The sequence below is a fragment of the Sus scrofa genome, chromosome 13 (assembly GCF_000003025.6).
Source record: "Sus scrofa isolate TJ Tabasco breed Duroc chromosome 13, Sscrofa11.1, whole genome shotgun sequence".
Taxonomy (NCBI): Eukaryota; Metazoa; Chordata; class Mammalia; order Artiodactyla; family Suidae; genus Sus; species Sus scrofa.
In genome coordinates, this window is record NC_010455.5 from 208,241,795 (window position 1) to 208,259,827 (window position 18,033).

General features: G+C 66.3%; 1 protein-coding gene across 9 annotated transcripts in view; it reads left to right on the top strand.

Annotated features, from left to right (window-relative positions):
• The window catches only part of PCBP3 (poly(rC) binding protein 3), a 198,420-nt gene extending 180,846 nt beyond the window's left edge, over positions 1-17,574 (top strand). For 4 of the 9 annotated variants that reach the window (XM_021071086.1, XM_021071088.1, XM_021071085.1 and 1 more), the window contains 7 exons: positions 1,144-1,287; positions 3,859-3,900; positions 12,170-12,248; positions 12,733-12,792; positions 15,312-15,364; positions 16,147-16,316; positions 16,955-17,574. In XM_021071086.1, the coding sequence (XP_020926745.1) occupies positions 1,144-1,287; positions 3,859-3,900; positions 12,170-12,248; positions 12,733-12,792; positions 15,312-15,364; positions 16,147-16,316; positions 16,955-16,991 (585 nt within the window). In that variant the 3' untranslated portion in view covers positions 16,992-17,574. The remainder of the gene's footprint in view (positions 1-1,143; positions 1,288-3,858; positions 3,901-12,169; positions 12,249-12,732; positions 12,793-15,311; positions 15,365-16,146; positions 16,317-16,954) is intronic. The other 5 variants (XM_021071090.1, XM_021071089.1, XM_021071091.1 and 2 more) reach the window with 5 other exon arrangements.

The window sequence follows — 18,033 nt, forward strand, 5'->3', positions numbered from 1 at the left end:
GAAGCCCCCTCTCCCCGAGGCCAGTGGGGACGGGACCTGGGAATCACACCAACTGGCCAGAGGCCCAGGGATGGCGGGCGCTGCCGTCAGCGGGGTCAGAGGGCGCCAGGGAGCAGGGGTAACGGGCTGGGACCGAGGAGTTCGCAGCCCACCCCCAGGGATGGGGGCCAGGGGGGCAGCAGCTGGGCTGAGTCCTCTGCTCACAGTGGAAACAGTCACCCAGTCACCCAGCATGGCCGCACCCCCACGTTGGGCCCTGAGTCTCCCCTGAGACCAGAGAACCCGCGGCAGAGGCCTTTGCTCATAACCACGGACATGCCAATGGAGGAGCCCAGAGTCACCCCACACACTGCTCAGCTAGAGGTCACGCTGCGTGTTCAAGGTCACTCAGCCCTGACGAGGTCGCAGGGTGTGGCCCGAGCTGCGGAGTCGGCGCTGCGGATTGTCTGGCTGACCCCATGTTCCACGTGTCGGGGGCACTCTGAGGCCCCACCCAGCTGGCCTGGGCACAGGCTGGGCCGGGGTGGGCAGTGGCCTCGGGAGTCCCCAGCAGGGACAGGCTGCCTGGTCCCGTGCTCTGCCTCTGACTCAGGACGCCCCTCCCTGCTCCCCCCGGACCCTGCACCCAGGGAAGCTGGTCACCCTTGGCAAGGGGCGGGGAGGGCCTGACTGCCTCTGCCAGGGCCAGGGCGACTGTCAGGCCCGGCAGGCCTCCGGCACCCGGGAATGTCCCCGTCCCACGAGAAGGGCCCTGTGCTTCCGGCCACAGAGGCAGCAAGGGAAATTGCAGCAAGTCGCCTCGCAGCCGTGGGGCGTTTCACTTGGGCCCTGAGCTTGTTCCAATGACGGCTCTTCTCCAGGCGGGACGTCGGCCGTTTCTCGCTCTCCTGCCATGACGCGGGCGGGCCCCGGGCTCTTCCCGGGACTGGAGGAGGAAGGCCGCTCCCCTCGTGGCTCCCGGCTCGCTGGGCCGGGGCTGGGGCCGTCCTCCGCCCCTCCTGCCGGGCCGGCCGGCGTGTGTGCGGGGGAGCTGGGGGCCGGGCCGGGCGGGGCGTGTGGGGCGGGCTCGGCAGGAGGCCCCCCGACGGCCAGGTGGCGAGGCTGCTCTAACGCTCTCTCTCCCTCTCCTGTCCCTTTTCCTAGTCCCCACCGAAAGGTGCCACCATTCCCTACCGCCCAAAGCCCGCCTCCACCCCTGTCATTTTTGCAGGTGGTCAGGTAAGAGCCGACCCGCTCGCGGCCTCCACTGCCAACCTCAGCCTTTTACTGCAGCCCCCGCCGCTGCCCGTTAGTGCATCAGGTTTTCTCCCTTCTCACGTGCACGTCGCCCGCCCCGCGCGCCCGACGCAGAGCTCTCCCGGCCGCTGCCAGGCCTGGGGCGGTGTCCGGAGAAAGGCCCGAGCCCAGGTCCCGTGTGCAGCGTCTTCCCGCTGCCCCGGCCCCGGAGGCCCCGGCCCGGCTCCCGCAGGCTCAGCCGGGGCAGCACCACCCGAGCCTGGCTCCGAGGTGCTTTGAGGAAGCTCAGCGAGAGCCGGGACGTGGCGATTCGTGGGCAAGGCAGCCGGGACTGAGGGACGAGAGGACGGGAGGAGGCCCAGGCAGGGACCCGGGTACAGGAGGAACCCCCCCACCCCCGGCCCTGGCCCTTGCCAGCCGAGGGCCCAGCAGGCCGGGGACACCCGCTTCACACACCCACGGTTCTGGCTGGAGCCGCTGACCCTTCTTCCCACCAGGAAGGACCTGGAAAAGCCCGCGGTCACGGAGATTCTGCCTAAGGGCAGTGGTTGGTGTAGTGGGGCCTGGGGGGGGGGGGCAGAGGGCGGGACCCACGTCAGGGTCCCCGCAGCCGCAGAGGGTGGACTTTGACAAGGCCAGGCGGCTGGTGCCAGGAGGAGCTCTGCGTCCAGGCGGCGCCGTGTGTCTTGTTCACGGGAGAGTCAAGACGGAGACGTCCTGGGGGCCCAGCTCAGGGCAGGTGGCCGCAAAGGACAAGAGGCAAAGGCAGACTTTGCCCATGGTTTTCTCTGCTCCGGAGAAGAGCCTCGTCCCATCCCCAGTCGAGCCCGTGCACAGCGAGGGTAGGCTCCACGCTTCCACTCCCGCAGGGGCTGCGGCCATTCAGGGGGGCCGATGTCCACGGTCCAGCCCCGGGGACCTCGTGTGGCCCCCACATGGCCGCCCTGGTCCAGAAGTCCTTTTCCTCCCCAAATCTGTGCTTAGCTAGCCGGTCAGTTACCTGCGCGGCCTTGGCCCTCCTGGGCCAACCAGCCCGTGATGATTCCATGTGGCAAAGCACCGGCTTGGAGCAGAAGGGTGGCGCCGACCCAAGTCGGAGCTGGGCAGCACCCCGGGCTGAGCCCAGTGCCCGCCGCAGTGCAGGGCCGTCCGCCCACCTCTCCACCAGGCACCTTTCTGTCTGAGCTGCGCAAGATGTCGGCGCCTTGACCCGGCACCTGTGCCCTGTGGGGGAGTGGGGTCACAGGACAGTCACCAGGCACCTCAGGCCGCCTGGCAGAGGAGACTCCGTGGGGGCCCCTCCCGGCCTGTGCAGGACACAGGACACAGCTGGACCTCAGAGCCTCTGGCCCTGGCCCAGCCCCATGAAGGCGGTCCCCCGGCCCAGCAGCGTCCCCACTGCAGAGGGCAGTCCCGCTGTCCACGCAGGTTCGGGACACAAAGATTCCGTGTGGACAGAACGTCTTTGCTGTCGCCATCCTAAGATGGTGGCGCCCACGCACCTCAGCCAGGACCAGAAACCGTGACACCCACGCGCGCAAAAGGGCGTCAGGAACGGGGAGCTCCAGGCCAAAGAAGGGCCCTGTCAGGGTGGGGGCGGGCCGGCGGCACTGTCCCGGGTCTGTTTCACTTGGGACGTGTTGGAGCAGTGCCTGGTGGCATCTGCAGGACACCTGGGAACTCGTCTCTCCGTTCCCGTGGCCCATGCACACCCCGGCGTCAGGCTCCTCTCCCTTGGGGGGTGTGCCCGGGACCCCACCCAGACAGGGTGCCCCTGCCCGGCCCACCTGCTGGCCCGGAGCGCGGCTGGCCTGGGCTGGGGTGGAGCGGCCACGTCCCCGAGGCGTGACAGCACGTCTCCGTCTTCACTCTCCCTTGACTCCGTGTGGTTGGTTTGGTTTTTGGCCATGAGTTTCTGGAAGCATCTTTGGTGACCGACTGTTGAGGCAGGAGGGGTGGGTGGTGGGAGGCTCTGGGCTCCAAGTCACTGTCTTGAAGGCCAGTGACATGAAGAAACCAAAACAGGGCCTCAGGGACCCCCCTCCCGGGAGCTGCACCACCAGGAGCACGCTGCCCCCCGTCAGGACGGCCACCCATCCTCTGAGGCTGGAAATCAGTCCGTGGCTGATTTGGGGGCATTTCTTACTTAATTGGTGTTTGCAAAATTGGTTTTGAGTCGCCCTTTAAGGCTCTGTTTTGTTGTTTGGTTTTTGGGGGTAGAGAATCCCCGAAAGTGTTTACTCTGATGGCTGATTAAATTCTCACAAAGTCAATACCTAGCCTACGGCGGGGGTCAAGCCGCTCGTTCTTGGCTCTTTCCTTTTGGGAAACCAGGGAGCGGGGTCAGAGGCCTTGCAGCCTGGTCCTGCCCCTCCCTCGGCCACCCGGCCAGGTGCAGCTCCCTGTAGCTCCCGGGGGTGGGGGGAGGGCAGCTCCCGTGCGCATGTCTTGTGGCTCGGCCACCAAGGGCCACAGGAGGCTCGAGGCCAGGCCCCCAGGCCCTGCCCCTCGGGGCCCCGGGCGGGCTCACCCCTCCTGAGGCGGAGCCGGGGCTGTGTGTGGGCCCCGTGGCTGGAAAGCCCTCGTCCTGCAGGAGGCTGACACGTCTCTCTGTCTCTCCAGGCCTACACGATCCAGGGACAGTACGCCATCCCCCACCCAGATGTGAGTTTTCACTCTGTCCCCTCACCTCCTCTTCTTGTCACCCCCCACCTGCATGCTGCTGTCAATTGCTACTAATATTAATATTATACAATAATATTAATACTGTTCTCAGCACGCCTACCTCTGTCGTCTCCGTGTGGCCCCGGATAACCTTTAACCTCGGCACTAATTCCTCGTGCGGAGGACTTGGCCTGATGGCAAATTGTTTTGATTGTGGCTGCAGTCTGGGCTTTTCCTCTGTACATGGGACCTCAGGCGGTGGCCGCCGGCCAGCCCTGTCCTGGGTGCCCGCCCCGGGTTGGGGGGGGGGACTGCACGGGGCCTGTGCCACCAGCAGGTCTGCCAGGGGCCTCAGAAAGGGCATTCGAGCGTCTGGAGAAGCTTCGCCGTCCCACTCAGGCCCCAGTTTAAGCCGGGTCCACATGCACGATGTCCAGGCTGTCAGAGGCCCACGGGCAGACGAGGTGCCCGTCCAGCCGTAGGACGTGCCCGCGGGGGGCCGCTCCCCGCCTGCTCTCCAGTCTGAGTGTAATGGGCCCAGTGGATGGGGACACCCACGGGCACTGCCGGGAGGGCAGGGGCCGAGGCCGAAACCTGGGGCCAAAGGGCGTTTCTCCGCAGGCTTTCTCTCTGCTGGGTACCGAGGTCTGCGCGGCTGGTCGGGGCAGTGGAGCGGGGAGGGAAAAGCAGGCGGAAGCCCGCCGCGGGGCAGGCCTGCCGCTGCTGCCGCAGGAGGCGCCGGGTGCCGGCCAGGCCTCCGCAGAGCCTCCCCTTTGAATCGGCAGATGCAGAGCCGGTGGTGTCCTCGTGGGAGCCCTCAGGGAAGGGTGGGTTTTCAAAAGCAACCGCTACCGAGTGGGTGTCTGTGTTACAAATAGGGACTCGGCTCACTGTCGTTGCCGCAGTTTCTGTGGGAAAGAAAAGTAATCCTGCTGGCGTCTCCTTTTTAAAACAAATCCTCATTGAGCGAAACACACGAGTCCAATGACAGAGCTGACAGAGACAGGGCTCTGGTCCCGTGGGGACGTGCCTGTCCCCATGGTCCTGGCGCGCCGTCAGCTGTGACCCGGGGAAGGCGGGTGCCGGAGCCCGGGGACAGGGCGCCTCAAGCCCCAGGCTGAGCGAGTGCCAGCGCGGGTGGGGTCTGGACGGGCGCCGTGGCTTCTGGGCTCTGTGCACCCCAGTAGGGCGCCCGCACGGGGTGACAGCCGTCAGAGGAAGCCGGTTCCTGCCACGCGGCGGGGGTCTGGAGCCTTTGAAAGTGCGTCTGGGTGAGAGCAGCGTCTGAGCCACCGTCACAGTCTGGCCTGCGAGCAGCTTTTCCCAGAGCCCTGCTGAGGTCGGGGCTCAGACCCACCAGTGTGGCCTCCGGCAACAAAGCGCTCCTGTTGGACCTGGTCTGAATTCCCGCCGCTGGGGCACCTGCTTGGTTTTTACGTAGTTGGTTTTTGCTCTTTCTGTGTGATTTTCTCAGTTCCCGGGTTTTTTTCGGATTTTAAACGAAGGTCATAGCCGTTCTAATTGCATCACTGCATCTGTAGAGATTTGAAGCACTTGCTTCTTTGCTGTGAAAGGGCTTCTGTGCAGGCCCGTGTCCTCTGGACCAGCACACGGGGCCGTGAGCAGCGGTCGGGCAGGACAGCCCGGCTTTGACAAGTGCTGCTCTTGCAGAAGCGGAAAGACGCGACCGTCACTAAAACAAAAGGTTCAAAACAACAAAGTGACAGGTGACCATAGCCGAGGAGGAAGTGTTTTTTGTTTGGTTGGTTTTGTTTTGTTTTTGGTTTTTGCTTTTTAGGGCCGCACCCGCTGCATGCGGAAGCTCCCAGGCTAGGGGTCCTGTTGGAGCTGTAGCAGCCGGCCTACGCCACAGCCACAGCCACGCAGGATCCGAGCCACGCCTGCGACCTCCATCGCAGCTCGCAGCAACCCTGGGTCGCCAACCCTCAGAGCGAGGCCAGGCCTCTGGCCCACATCCTCATGGATACTAGTCAGCTTCCTTTCCGCTGAGCCGCGACAGGAATTTTTAGCTGCGCTTCATCTTCCGTAGGAGTTTTTAGAACCTCCTTTCTTAGAATGCAAATGTAATGATTACAGGGAGTGCTGATTCGTTTTACCAGATAACTGAATACCCAGGTTCAGTATTTCAGCCGTGGTGGCCGACACGCACCCCACAGTCATCTTTTAGCCGCCACGCCAACCTGGCCAGAAAAATACATCTCTGAGAACCGAGCGTTTCTTTGTCTAGAATTAAAATGTGCACATTCTTCCTGCGTTCTGGTTGCCCTTACTGAAGAACCGGGGCCCACCTCACCAGGCCTCAGCTCCTGGGCACGAGGAGCGGCCGGGGACTGCTGTCTGGCCGGCTGCCCACTGCCCCGCGTGTCCTGCACGAGGAAGGGCGTGTCGGCCGCCACTTGGCCGTGAGAGCCTGGACCGAGGCGCGCTGACCGCGTTCTTCCTCCTCCACTCTCTGTGCCCCTCCAGTCGCGGCACCGTGACTGCGCTGGCGGGAATCGCTTTCTCCCGGGAGAGGGGAGGCAGCCTCACGTGGGGATCTTCATTTCCAGTCTTGGGAGTTTCCACGTCCCTCCCTCAACACCCCCTCGTTGAAGGCAGTGCTGACACCACGACGGGGCCTGGAGCCTGCGCTGCTGAGGCGAGGCCCCCCAGGGTCCACGGGGAGGAGGGGGGAGCCTCGCGGGGGCCCTTGCCAGAGCTGAAGGGCCAGGAGCCCACGGTCCCCTCGGCTCTGGATGTCGGCCGAGGGCAAGGAGCACCTGGGGTGAGGTGGGCACCTTGTTGGCAGGAAGCCTGCTCCTTAGAGAGTCAGCAGTGGGGGAGCTGGACCTGTGTGTGTCACAACAGAGCGGAGAAGCCAGCAGGAGCGCACAGGCAGATCCCGGGTGGACAGTGGCCCCTGGGGCTCTGCTCACCGTGGGCACAGCAATCGTGCCCCCTGCCCCCATGGCAGCCTGGACAGAGCATGTCCCTGCCCACTGCAGCGTCTCCCTCCCGGACCCCTGACGGGTGGCATTGAGGCCGTGCTGAGGGGTGCTGACGCTTCTCCCAAGATCCTGCAGCTCAGAGCTGGGGGCGTGGGGCACCCCAGGCCCCTCCCGGAGAGCAGGTTCCCTCCGGCCGCAGCTCAGGAACCGGGAGGGTTCGCCACCCCCCCGGGCTGTGCTGGGGCAGGGCTCCCAGCCTTTGTTGTCACAAGGCCTGGGTGACTTGTTTGCACAGAACCTCCGCGGGTCGCCTGTAAGAGGACTGAGAAGGGAGAACACAGACCAGGGGAGCCCAGGAAGAACTGGTGGGGGGCGGGGGTCTGAGAGAGTGGCTCAGAGAGCTTCCAGAGCCCACACAGGTCCTCGCCTTCGGGAGTCCCTACGAACCCCAAGCAAGGGCCACCCAAACCATCCCAGACCGCAAGGAAGCCCGCGATGCCAAGCCCAAAAATAAACCTTCAAATAGAGAGCTTCCCACGGAGCAGCACTGAGGTAACAGCCCCCTTCTCAGCAAGAGCCGAGCCAGGAGGCAGGAGACATGAAGAAAACAAGAGGCGACCGACCACGCGAGGCTCCTGCAAAACACAGACAGCCAGACAGACAGCCATGAGCAGCAGCCGCCCCACGGATGCCCCCGCGGAAGGCACGTGACCCCGAGACCAGAGACGCAGACGGAGCGTGAAGAGTGCCGTCACCGGGTCTCATTCGCGTCAGCCCAAATCACAGGGAAACACGGATGTTTTGACTTCAGTAAAATGCAAGCATGTTGGCACGTGACAGCCAACTGTAAAGGGACAGTCGGTGCTGCCCGACGTCTGAGAGCAGCAGAGCAGGGCTGGACGGACCCAGTGGCGCGGGGTCGGGATGCCGCCGGGCGGGCACAGCGTGCGGCCCTCGCGTCGCCAGAGGAGCGGCTGCCCAGCCAGGACGTCGCCTGTCTTCACTCTCACGTGTCGCCACGACCTCAAACGAAACCCCTGCTGAGTTCAAAGTCATGACGAGCAGACCGTTGCTTCTGAACTTCCAGGAAGGCGCAGGGGGAGGGTGGGTGAAGGGAGAACTGCCCTCGGGGTGGAAGAGGGACTGAAACGAGGGAGACACCCTGGCCCATCAGGCCAGTTGGGATGAGACCCCCGACTCGGTCTCCATCCACGGTCGCTGAGCGCAGAGGAGGGGCCTCCAGCTGAAACAAGGGCTGTCGGACCTTAACTACAGCGACACAGCCGACCAGGCGAGCCAACCAACACCAAAAGCTCGTTTTTAAAGGAAAATGCTGACCCAAAGAAGCAATGTACGATATTACTGTCGGGGGAACCAGACCAGAGGCGAAGCCCCTGCTGAGAGGGGCCGAGTTCCCTAGACAGCAAAGCAGCTGCACCAGGAAGAGGACCTGCCAGACGTCGCGGTGCGGCCTTAACCTGCCTCGTTCGGTCCGGGCCAAGCCGGCCAAGCGAGGCCGACCGTCGGCAGAGCCTGGCCACGCGCTGGACCCCGGGGCAGGCTCGCCCTCCCTCTAAATTGGACGCATCAGACGACTCTCCCACCACAAAGCAGCTCAGGTGAAATGAGTCATTAAAAGGTGAATTTTTAAGAACACTTGTCTTTGTCGGAAGGGAGACCGAAGGAATACGATGAACGGAGACGCGAGATCTTCATGGCGGAGACACCACGGGTCTCCCCCAGTCGCGGCTCAGACGCCGTACGTCGGCAGTCGGAAGCCGGCAGGCCGTCCTTCGTGTCCCCCGAAGAGCAAAGGCAGGGTCCTTGAGGCAGCCGCGCAGCGGACGCCCGGCGGGAGCAGACGGGGCCCGTAACGGGCCGGCCGGGCAGGGAGCCGCGGCAGCCTGCTGGGTCGGACGCCAGGAGGCGCCCGTTCCGGGCCGCGCAGCCTCTGCAGGTCCAGGGAGCAGGTGGACGGCCAGGCGTGAAGCCGGGAGGGGGGCATGCACGCGGGCCGGGCGGATCTTCCCACGCAGACAGAAACCCCGCGCCCAGAGCCTCCGCACGAGAGACAGGACGCAGAGCAGCTCTCGGTTCACGGGCCGAGGGAGGGCGTCTCCGAGCAGAGGTGGAACCCACAGGCCCCTGATGAATTTGATACGTTACAGCGGCTAAATTCCACTTCTCTGGAGGCTCCGTGGCAGAGGAGGGGAGAGATCGGTTCAGCACCTGTGGTCGAAACGGGCTTCGTGTCTGAAACACGGGAGTCCGCGTGGACCAGCGAAAAGCAGGCCAATGGAGAAACGGGCCGAGCCCCTAGCAAGCTTTCCACAGGGGACGAAGCGAAGCCCAGCTGAGCCCTCCTGGCCGTCCGTCCCCTGCTGTGGGGCCGGCCACACGGGCGCCTGGTGGGGACCCGTGGCGCTGTGTGCTTCGGAGCTCCTGCAGTTCGGGTGTTTGTCTTATGTTTTTGTCCTCAGCGGTGACGTGGAAAAGACCAGTTCCAGAGAAATGTCTGTGATTTGACCCTCCCACGCGCCCTCCCCGGGACCTGAAGGCACTGATCAGATCAGAAAGTCTGGTTTTCTGGGGTTTTGTGGCAGAAATATCTCAAAAAGGAGGAGGCCCCTGAGCACCTAGTGCAGCTCCCTCCTTTCCAACGTGCAGAGGTCAAGTCCCAGAGAGGCCACACCTTCAGGCCACGATGGAAAGGGCCTGCTAACGTCCCTCTGCCCCCACCAGCGGGACGGGGCTTATCCAGGCCCCACTGTCCCTGCCTGTCCCTCCCAGGAGGTCACTTTGCACTCGTGGGTGCCCGAGGGGTTATTTGCTGTGTGACCAGTTTCATAAAAAGCAGCAAACACGCTGCAGGAGGACAGGCCCGGGTCGGAATTGCTGAATTCTGGGTGCGAGGGGAGACACCTCGGGCGTTATTTGCTGTGCCCGTGACACACGTGGCCAGCGGGCTCATCCGTTTCCCTGTGGGCAGGTGATGGAGACGGCAGGGAGGCGGTGGGTGGCGGCAGGGACGCCCCCCTGGCTCCCATGTTCACTGACGCCTGCAAACGTGGGCAGCACCTCACAGCCTGCCAGCTGCTCACACGGAGCCCCGCCTGCAGGTAAGGGCGTGGAGGCCCGTGGAGCTCAGACGGGGCCCGACTCCCCAAAGCGTGTCCGTGCTGGAGCCACCCGGGGCCAGTTCTCCTGCCCCAGAGCCCCACTCACCCCTGCCATCCTGGCCAGCGCACAGCCATGCCCTTTGGGGACCCAGGAACCGATCAGAGAGGGCCCTGCTCCCATGGGGACCCTGCTAGCCTGGCCGTCGGACACAAACACATGCCGGGGGTCAAACAGCCGACCAGGAGCAGAGAGCAGCCAGGCCGAGGCTCCTTAGGCGCTTCAGGTGCAGGCAGACCTCAGGCTCCTGCTGGGGAAGGGCTGGGGCCCCCGGGACGCCGGTCATGCCCCAGGCCGCAGTCCCAGCCCCGGCGCAGTGTCCACTGTGCGGCCCGCACAGCGCCGGGCCGCGCGCTTCACCTGGACGTTTGTCGTCTCCAGAGGTGGGTCTTCCTCCTCACCCCAGGAGCTCGTGTCCCCTCGCGGTGACCTTAGACCTGTGCAGCGCTCCCGTGTCCAGGGGCTCAGGGCGTGGCCCCCAGGCGTCCCCGTGACTCGGGCACCGGCTGTGCTTCCGGGAGAACCCTCAGCCCCGTGCCCCAACCGGACGCCCTGGGTCCTCACCACATTGCTACGTCCTCAAAAGAGGAGCCTTGGCCAGGGTGCTCGAGCTGTGCGGGGGTCCCTCCCCTGCGGGTCACCCGCCCGAGGCACAGCAGGTACAGGTCACTTGTCACCTCTTGTGCCCTGACGGTGCTTCCTGGGTATGCTCGTCGGACCCCTTTCCCAGGGGCTGTCCCTGCCTCTCTGCTCAGGTCACACTGAGCCCAGTGGTGCCAGGTCCACAGGGCAGATGGGCCGGGCAGTGGGTGTGCGTCAGCCCCCTGGCCGCTGCTGGGCCTGAACCAGGGACTCTGAGAACTGAATCTGACCCCAGGTCGCCTAACTGCCCTCGGGACCCCGAGTGCTGGGCGTGGCGGGTGCACCACTTGCAGGGAGGGAGGGGACAGACAGCTCCGCAGTGGCAGATGAAGGTCGCTTGGCTCCCGGCCACATGCTGCACCTGCAGGGCCCGTGGACAGGCAGCGGGCTCTGGGGAAGGGCCTCAGGGCCACTGTGATCCCGGGGGCTGGGGGCGGGGTGGTGGGCGTTTGTGGCGACAGGGACCCCCGCCCCCAGGGGCCTGCAGCAGACCCACTGTCCCAAGGGTTCAGCGTGAAAGCAGGACGGAGGAGATCCCGGGGCGCCAGTCTCCCCAGCAGATTCTGCAGCACAGGGCCAGTGTGGTGCCTGGTCGGACCTTTGTCTCATCTGGGGACACCCACAGTGCTCCCTGGGTGCCCCGCCTGCCGGCCGTGGGGCTCCATGGAGGCCCCGTCCTCGCCTCCGGACCAGAGTCAGGCCAGCTCCGGAAGCCTGTGCCCGCGCTTTCGGGCTGCCCTGTCCGGGGCTGGCTGGGAGCTGAGTGGCTGTCTTGGAATGTCCTTCCCGCTCCCCTGGGCTGGAGGCGCGGGCCCTGTGGCCGAGCCAGGCCTGAGGCCTAAGGCCGTGCCTGTCTCCAGGGTGGGAGGGTTCCCCGTCCACACAGCCCCACACGGCCAAGCGTCACCACGTTTACCTTCAGCTTTTGCTACCAGATGAGGCTCAGATAAAGTAACTAAAGCGACTGCACGTCATCCCCCCTCAAGGTCTGGGGGCTGGAGGACAGACAGGGCCCAGGCGCACGGAGGACCCCAATGAGCCCCACGCCCCCCTGGGGGTCTCGCGCACCCCTGGGCGGAGCCTTCGAGCCGCCTCCTGCCGAGGTGGAAGCTGCGGGAGGCCCCTGAGCCGCCCCTGTGCTGTGTGGCGAGGGCTGCAGGGAGGGGAGCGTGTGTGAGTGCCGGCGCGACACAGAGGCGCGCAGGGGCCCGGCGGGTCCTGCTCTGTCTCTGGACCCTCCCCGCGGAGCCCGGGGCCATGGCCTCCGCCCAGCCCGGCTGGGCCAGCCCGGAGCTGCGGGAGCCGACGGGGGAAGGACTCGGGTGCCTGCCGACCGCGGCCCATTGGCGATCCCAGGCCAAGTCCTTGCGTGCTGCTGCGTCTGCCTTGTGTCGCACGGCCCCTTCTCTCTATCTGTGCAGAGTGTTCCGCGGTTTTAATTTGGTGTGACTTGTACTCGATGACGATAACCTTCTTAGCTCTCGTGTCCCTCCTACCCCCAGCAGTTGACCAAGCTCCACCAGCTGGCCATGCAGCAAACCCCCTTTCCTCCCCTCGGACAGACCAACCCCGCTTTCCCCGGTACGTACCCAGCCGCCCCGCCTGACCTCTCTTCTCACCCGGGACTCTTTCCGAGCGCTCTGTGTTCAGGGCAGTGAGCAGAACAGGTACGGTTCTGTGGCCAGTGCCGGCTGTGCGGTGAGCACGCCGCCGAGGGCGGGCCGGGAGGTCGGTCTGTGTCTGCGTGGCGGGCGAGTCACCCCACAGCTGGCCTTCCTGTGAAGAGGGGGACCCCGGACGGGTCCCTGCTCTCGGCTGCCCGCGGGCCGTCGGGGAGGCCCTCCTGCGGGAGGCCGGTGCGCCCCGCAGCGTGGACCCCCGGAACGGCGCCCGGGGCGCGGGCCCCCCTGCCGGGTCCGCCAGCGGTTCCCCGAGAGCGGCCGAGCGGCCGGGCCTGGGCAGGCCCGCAGGCGCAGCAGTCAGACTTTGAGCTTCCCTAGTTGAAGAGACCGTGCTTATCTCCTTGAGGGCAAAACCTTACATCTGTTTCTTCTTTGCTCTCCAGGAGACAAGCTGCCTTTACACTCCTCCGAAGAAGCTCCAAATCTGATGGGCCAGCCGGCAGGTAACAGACGCGCCCTGCCGGCCAGGGACCCGGCGGGAGGAGGGGACCCGCGCCGGGCCAGGGGCGGCCGGTGGGTCACGGGCTCTGACTGTGCTCGGAGCACGGCTGCCCCGTCATCCAGAGGCCCCCACACATGCCAGGGCCACCGTGGGTGTTGTCACTTACTCTCCCCGAGGCACGGCCTGCGGGCCTCGGGAGAGTCCGCCGTGGGGCGCGCTCGTGGGGTGCTTCCTGGGAGATGGGGACACACCCTCCGGGCTGCGTTTGACTGCGGCCTTCCCGGCCGCGGCAGCGCCAGGGCTCCGGTCCCCGGGCTGGGCAGTGGGCGCCGCTCACCGATGGGCATTTGGGAGCAAAGCCATGGAGGCAGGTGGCCTGGACTTGGCGGGCGCCCTGTGAGGGAGGCGCCCCCGCCCCACCCACGTGCCTGGATCAGAGCAGGAGAGGAGTCCAGCCCGGGGGGCGGCTGCGGCTTGAGGAAGTCCCGAGACTTCCCCGAGGCCGTCTGCCCCTCCCGCGTGCCTCAGGCCCAGGGACCCCGGGGGTCAGGAGGCGCCTCTCCAAGCTCAGAGCCCGGCTCTGACGCGCCACACACGCACTGTGGTCCATGGCGGCGCAGCCTTTAGTTAAGTGAACGCTGAGTTTGAAGAATGGCAGTTGGAGAGAAAGACGGGTCGGTGGTTTGATTCCACAAACGGACACCAACCTGCACACCGCTGCGTCCGTAACGTGGGGCCAGATGGGTGCCCACCCACGGTCCCCTGGAGAGCACCTGGGGACCCCGAGGGCCTGGCTTGCCCCGGACGCACAGCCCCCACCCACCCCCACCACGGCCCTCCCGGAACGGCCTGGGGACAAGGGACTCTGTTAACACGTCCCGTGCAACTCCCTTTCCAAGACCCCAGGGACCTGCAGTGCTTGTGTGCACACGCACACCACACGTGTATGGGCACACACGCACACACGTGCACACACCACGCACACATGCGCCTACACACGTGCCCCCCGGGGTGTCAGGGAGGGTGGGCCGTGGCCAGAGGCCTGCGCTGGTTGCCTCCCGGACAGGCTGGTGACCCCGCAAGAGGGACACTCGGCAGGGGGCCTGATTTCAGCACTTGTGAGAAGTGCCCTCCGTCAAGGGCTCGGGGATCAGGTGTGGCCCCAGCTCTGTGTCCGCAGAAACCAGGAGCCAGCGCAGACTCAGGCCCGCGGAGCTCTTCCAGGTGGCGTCTCAAACGTCCCTGTTAAGTGACCATGGGGAGGGGTCGGACCCCGGGTGGCGGCAGGGAAACCCCTTTGTTGAAGCACCACAAGGAGCGGACGCTACAGGTTGGGCCGCGTGCGAGGGTGGCTAGTTGGGGACGAGTTAGTGCCCTGAGCACGTGGCACCTGGGCCCCAGCACTGTCCCTGCCTCCCCCGCCGGGACACCGATGGACACAGGGCGTCAGGTTTCAGGGACACAGGTGCCGCAGAGGAGGACACCTGGCAAGGGGCAGGCTCGGCAGGAGCGCGGGGCTGTGAGCAGGGTCGGGTCGGGCTGGGGCCGGTCTCCGAGGCCCCCGAGCTGCGTGCGTCGGGACCCCTCTGGGCTGTGTGGAGATTGGACCCAGGGGCAAGGCAGCGGCAGGGACCGGCGAGGGAGGGACCTGGGTTGCAGGAGCTCAGGTTCTGGAATGTTCTGCAGGTGTGAGGGCCAGGCCTGCAGTGGTTGGCTGCAGGGGGAGAAGGGCTGAGCCGCGGGACCCGCCTCACCAGCGCACGGGGGACTGGTGGGGGAGGAGCAGGGTCTCAGCCGTGGGCTGAGGCTGAGACTCCCCTGACGAGGGCACAAGGCGCCCAGTGCAGGGGGCGGGTCTGCCTGGCGTTCGCCCCAGAGATCAGGCCCCTGTGACCCCTGGTGCCATCTCAACCCCCTGCACTTTGTTGTCACTGATTCCAAAGCCAATGTGACCCTGCTCTTGAGCTCTGAGAGGCTGTCGGGTTTGCTGGTCCCTGAGCTGAGATCTGTGGGGATGGGAGTTGGGGCAGGGGGTGAGCTGGCCTGGGCCCTGTCCCCAGCCTGGGGCTCCAGGTCAAAGGCAGTGACCGCCTGGACCGGCCATCGGGTCCCCGTCCACGCTGGAAGTGCTGCCCGGGGGCCTGGGTGGCAGGGCCAGAGGGAAGGGGACAGCTGGTGCCACAGCGGGGTCTGCAGAGGAGGCTGTGTGCCAGGGTCTGGGGGTGGAGAGCCGGGGCCAAGAAGCGAGGGGGCCGCCCCACAGAGACGCAGGGTGTCTGCAGACACCTCGAGAGTGTGCACAGCGCAGCGGGCAGGCGGCTTGGCCCGAAGCGCCAGAGACGGAGAGTGTGCCGTGCGGCCAGCACCCTTTTCCCCATTCGGAGGGACCCTGAGGCCCAAGAGGGTGGCTGCAGCTGGGCCTGAGAGCTCACAGCCCCGGCCCCTGGGCCAGCCCCCAGCCCTGCCTGCCTGTCGGCCAGGTGTGGGCCAGGCGCCTAACCGTGTCCCTCGTGTGCCCAGGTCTGGACACCAGCCCCCCGGCCAGCACTCATGAGCTCACCATCCCCAATGATGTGAGTATGCGTCCGACTCGCCCACCCGGCCCCTGTGTCCACCCCCACCCCCGCCCCAGGTGATGTCACACCCCCAAGATCCAGGCAAGGAAGGAGCTGGGGCGGCTTCAGGGTTGACTCAGATGCCAGAGCTGCCTGGGGAGCCCGGCCGCCCCAGGCGACGGCCCTGCCCTGGTTCAGGGGCAGCCCTGTGAGCAGGTGGCCCAGGAGCGCCCCGTGTGCCTGGCCTCTGCGGGTGGGGTTCTCACGCATCGGCCCCAACAGTGGGTCTGTCTGGATTGCGTGTCCAGGCCGTGGACTGGTCCTGCCTCGGGCTCAGCTGAGAATGTGGCCTTGCAAGCTCCCCTCGCACACCCGGCCGTCTCCAGCCACCCCCACATCTGTGGGTTAGCCTTGATCCCCAAACCAAGACACGGGGTGGCTGTGGCCCACGTGCCCTTGAGGGGAGCTGCTCGGGGGCGTGGTGATGGCTGGAGATGCCGCCTTTCTGGCTCACATGGCCCCTTCCTACAAGCATCCTGCCGGCCGGGGCACAGCCCAGAGGGGCCAGCGTGGCCTCGAGACCTGTGCTTCGCGTCTCCTGGGCCCCAGAGGGCACTGGGCGAGGCGTCAAGTGAGACTGGGTGGTCTCTTGATCAGTTGGGGGCAAGCAGAGCTGGGGCCCCTGAAGAGCGGGCGTGGGGGGGCTCTTCCCTCTGGGGTTGGGGGCTGGGGACCTCCCCCCACCTGGCCACGGGCTGTGTGGCCTCTCCTCTGAGAAGGTCCCCCGTCCCTTCCTCCAGCTAATAGGCTGCATCATCGGACGCCAGGGGACCAAAATCAATGAAATCCGGCAGATGTCTGGAGCACAGATCAAAATCGCCAACGCCACCGAGGGCTCGTCGGAGCGCCAGATCACCATCACGGGGACCCCCGCCAACATCAGCCTCGCCCAGTACCTCATCAACGCCAGGTGCGGGCCGGAGCCGCCGCCCCGCCCTGCCCTCCCCACTGGCCCGCCCGCCCCCAGGCGAGGGCATTCCCAGGGCCTGGCCTGTGTGGCTTCCGGGAGCAGGTCATGGGGTCCTTCTGCTCTCCCGCACCTGTGGCTGTGAAGACCCCAGCAGACGCTTGTGGGGCAGGTGTCAGGGAAGCTGGCCGGGTCCGAGGTTACGCCCCTGGGGGAGCGCGAGGTCCCGCCACCAGCCCCGCGGCCCGCGGCCCACAGCGGGGAGCCCGGGATCCAGGGGTGAGTGGGTGAAGCCTGGGCTCCCTGGGCCTCCCAGCCTCCCTGCCCTGGGCAGCCACACCCAGCTGGGCACGGGGGAGGCAGCCCTCGTGGCAGGGTGACCCCTGGGCCCCTAGAGCCGTTGCCGTGGAAACGGACGTGGCGGCCTGTGCCTTTCCTGGAGTCTGTCGCCGGGCCCCTGATGCAGTGACCAGCACGCGGGCCCCTGTGGCAGGGAAGGAAGGCCCGTGGCTCTGGTCCCTGGTCCCCAGCTGACGGCCACCGCATAGGGACCTAGGGGACCCTGTGGTGGGGGAGGGACGGGGGGACCAGGCCCCGCGGACGCCTCCTTGTGAGACACCCTGTGCCTCTGTCTCCTCCAGGCTGACGTCCGAGGTCACCGGGATGGGTGCGCTCTAAGGCCGCCGGCGCCCTCCACCCGCCCGCACCCTGTACAGACCGTCCGCTCTCGTGCAAATATGAAGAGTTTTCTTTACTCGCAGACGTGACCTGAGTCCTAGATGCCCCCGCCCAGCAGACCCGGCCGCATCTCTGAGCCGCGGGCTCTGCCCGACGCTGCTCTCCGCGTTCACCGCCGCTCCCCGTCCTCACGCGTTGGCATGCCGTGCCCCTGTCTGAAATGCCCCGGGGACACCCCATCCGTGACATTTTAGAAGCATTGTTCTTAGTGTCCGTGTAACTCTTTTGCCACTTGGTTGGACGTGTGGACGGCTCCTCTGGCAGCCGCCCTCTCCGAGGCCACCGCGAGCCGTGGCTGCTTCGGGCTGCCCCCTCCCCCCATGTGGCCGCGGGGGCCAGCGCCGGGCAGGGTGCGCCTCCCCCTGTGTCCGAGGGAAGGAGCGTGGAGGGCTCGGGGATCCTGCAGGGTGAAGTGGGGGTGATGGCCCCTGGCTTCACGGAGACGTGTCACACGCAGCCCCAGGCACTTTTGGGGCCGCCTCTGCCCCGCGTCCGAGCTCAATAAAATCGCGCGCTGCCCTCCCGGCTCTGGCTCCTCTCTGGGCCCCTCTGCGCACTCGGACCCCGCGTGCTGGGGCGCTCACGCGGGAGGCTGGCCCTGGGCCCAGGCTCTTCTCACCCAAATGACGACCCCACCCTCTCCCTCTCTGGGTGCGGGACCTGCGGGAGGCCTGCTGGCTTTTCTGCAAAGCTCCTTGAAGTGGCAGTGATGCCCACCCCAGCGTCACAGGGGGGCTGCCTCTGCAGCCACCCCCAGGGGCATGGTAACCCCGGCGCCCCCCAGCTGGAGCCCGTGCACCTCGCCCTCCTGAGTGGGTGCTCTGCTCACCTGCGCTCCCCGAGGAGCCCACTGCCCCCCTCAACACTGAAGCCCTTGGGGGGGGACCCAGGACCCTGGCCGTGGGGCCTCTTGGCATCGGATATGGGGTTTAGGGGCCCCCAGCAGGTGGGTGGGCCTGGGAGGGGAGGACAGCCAAGCGCT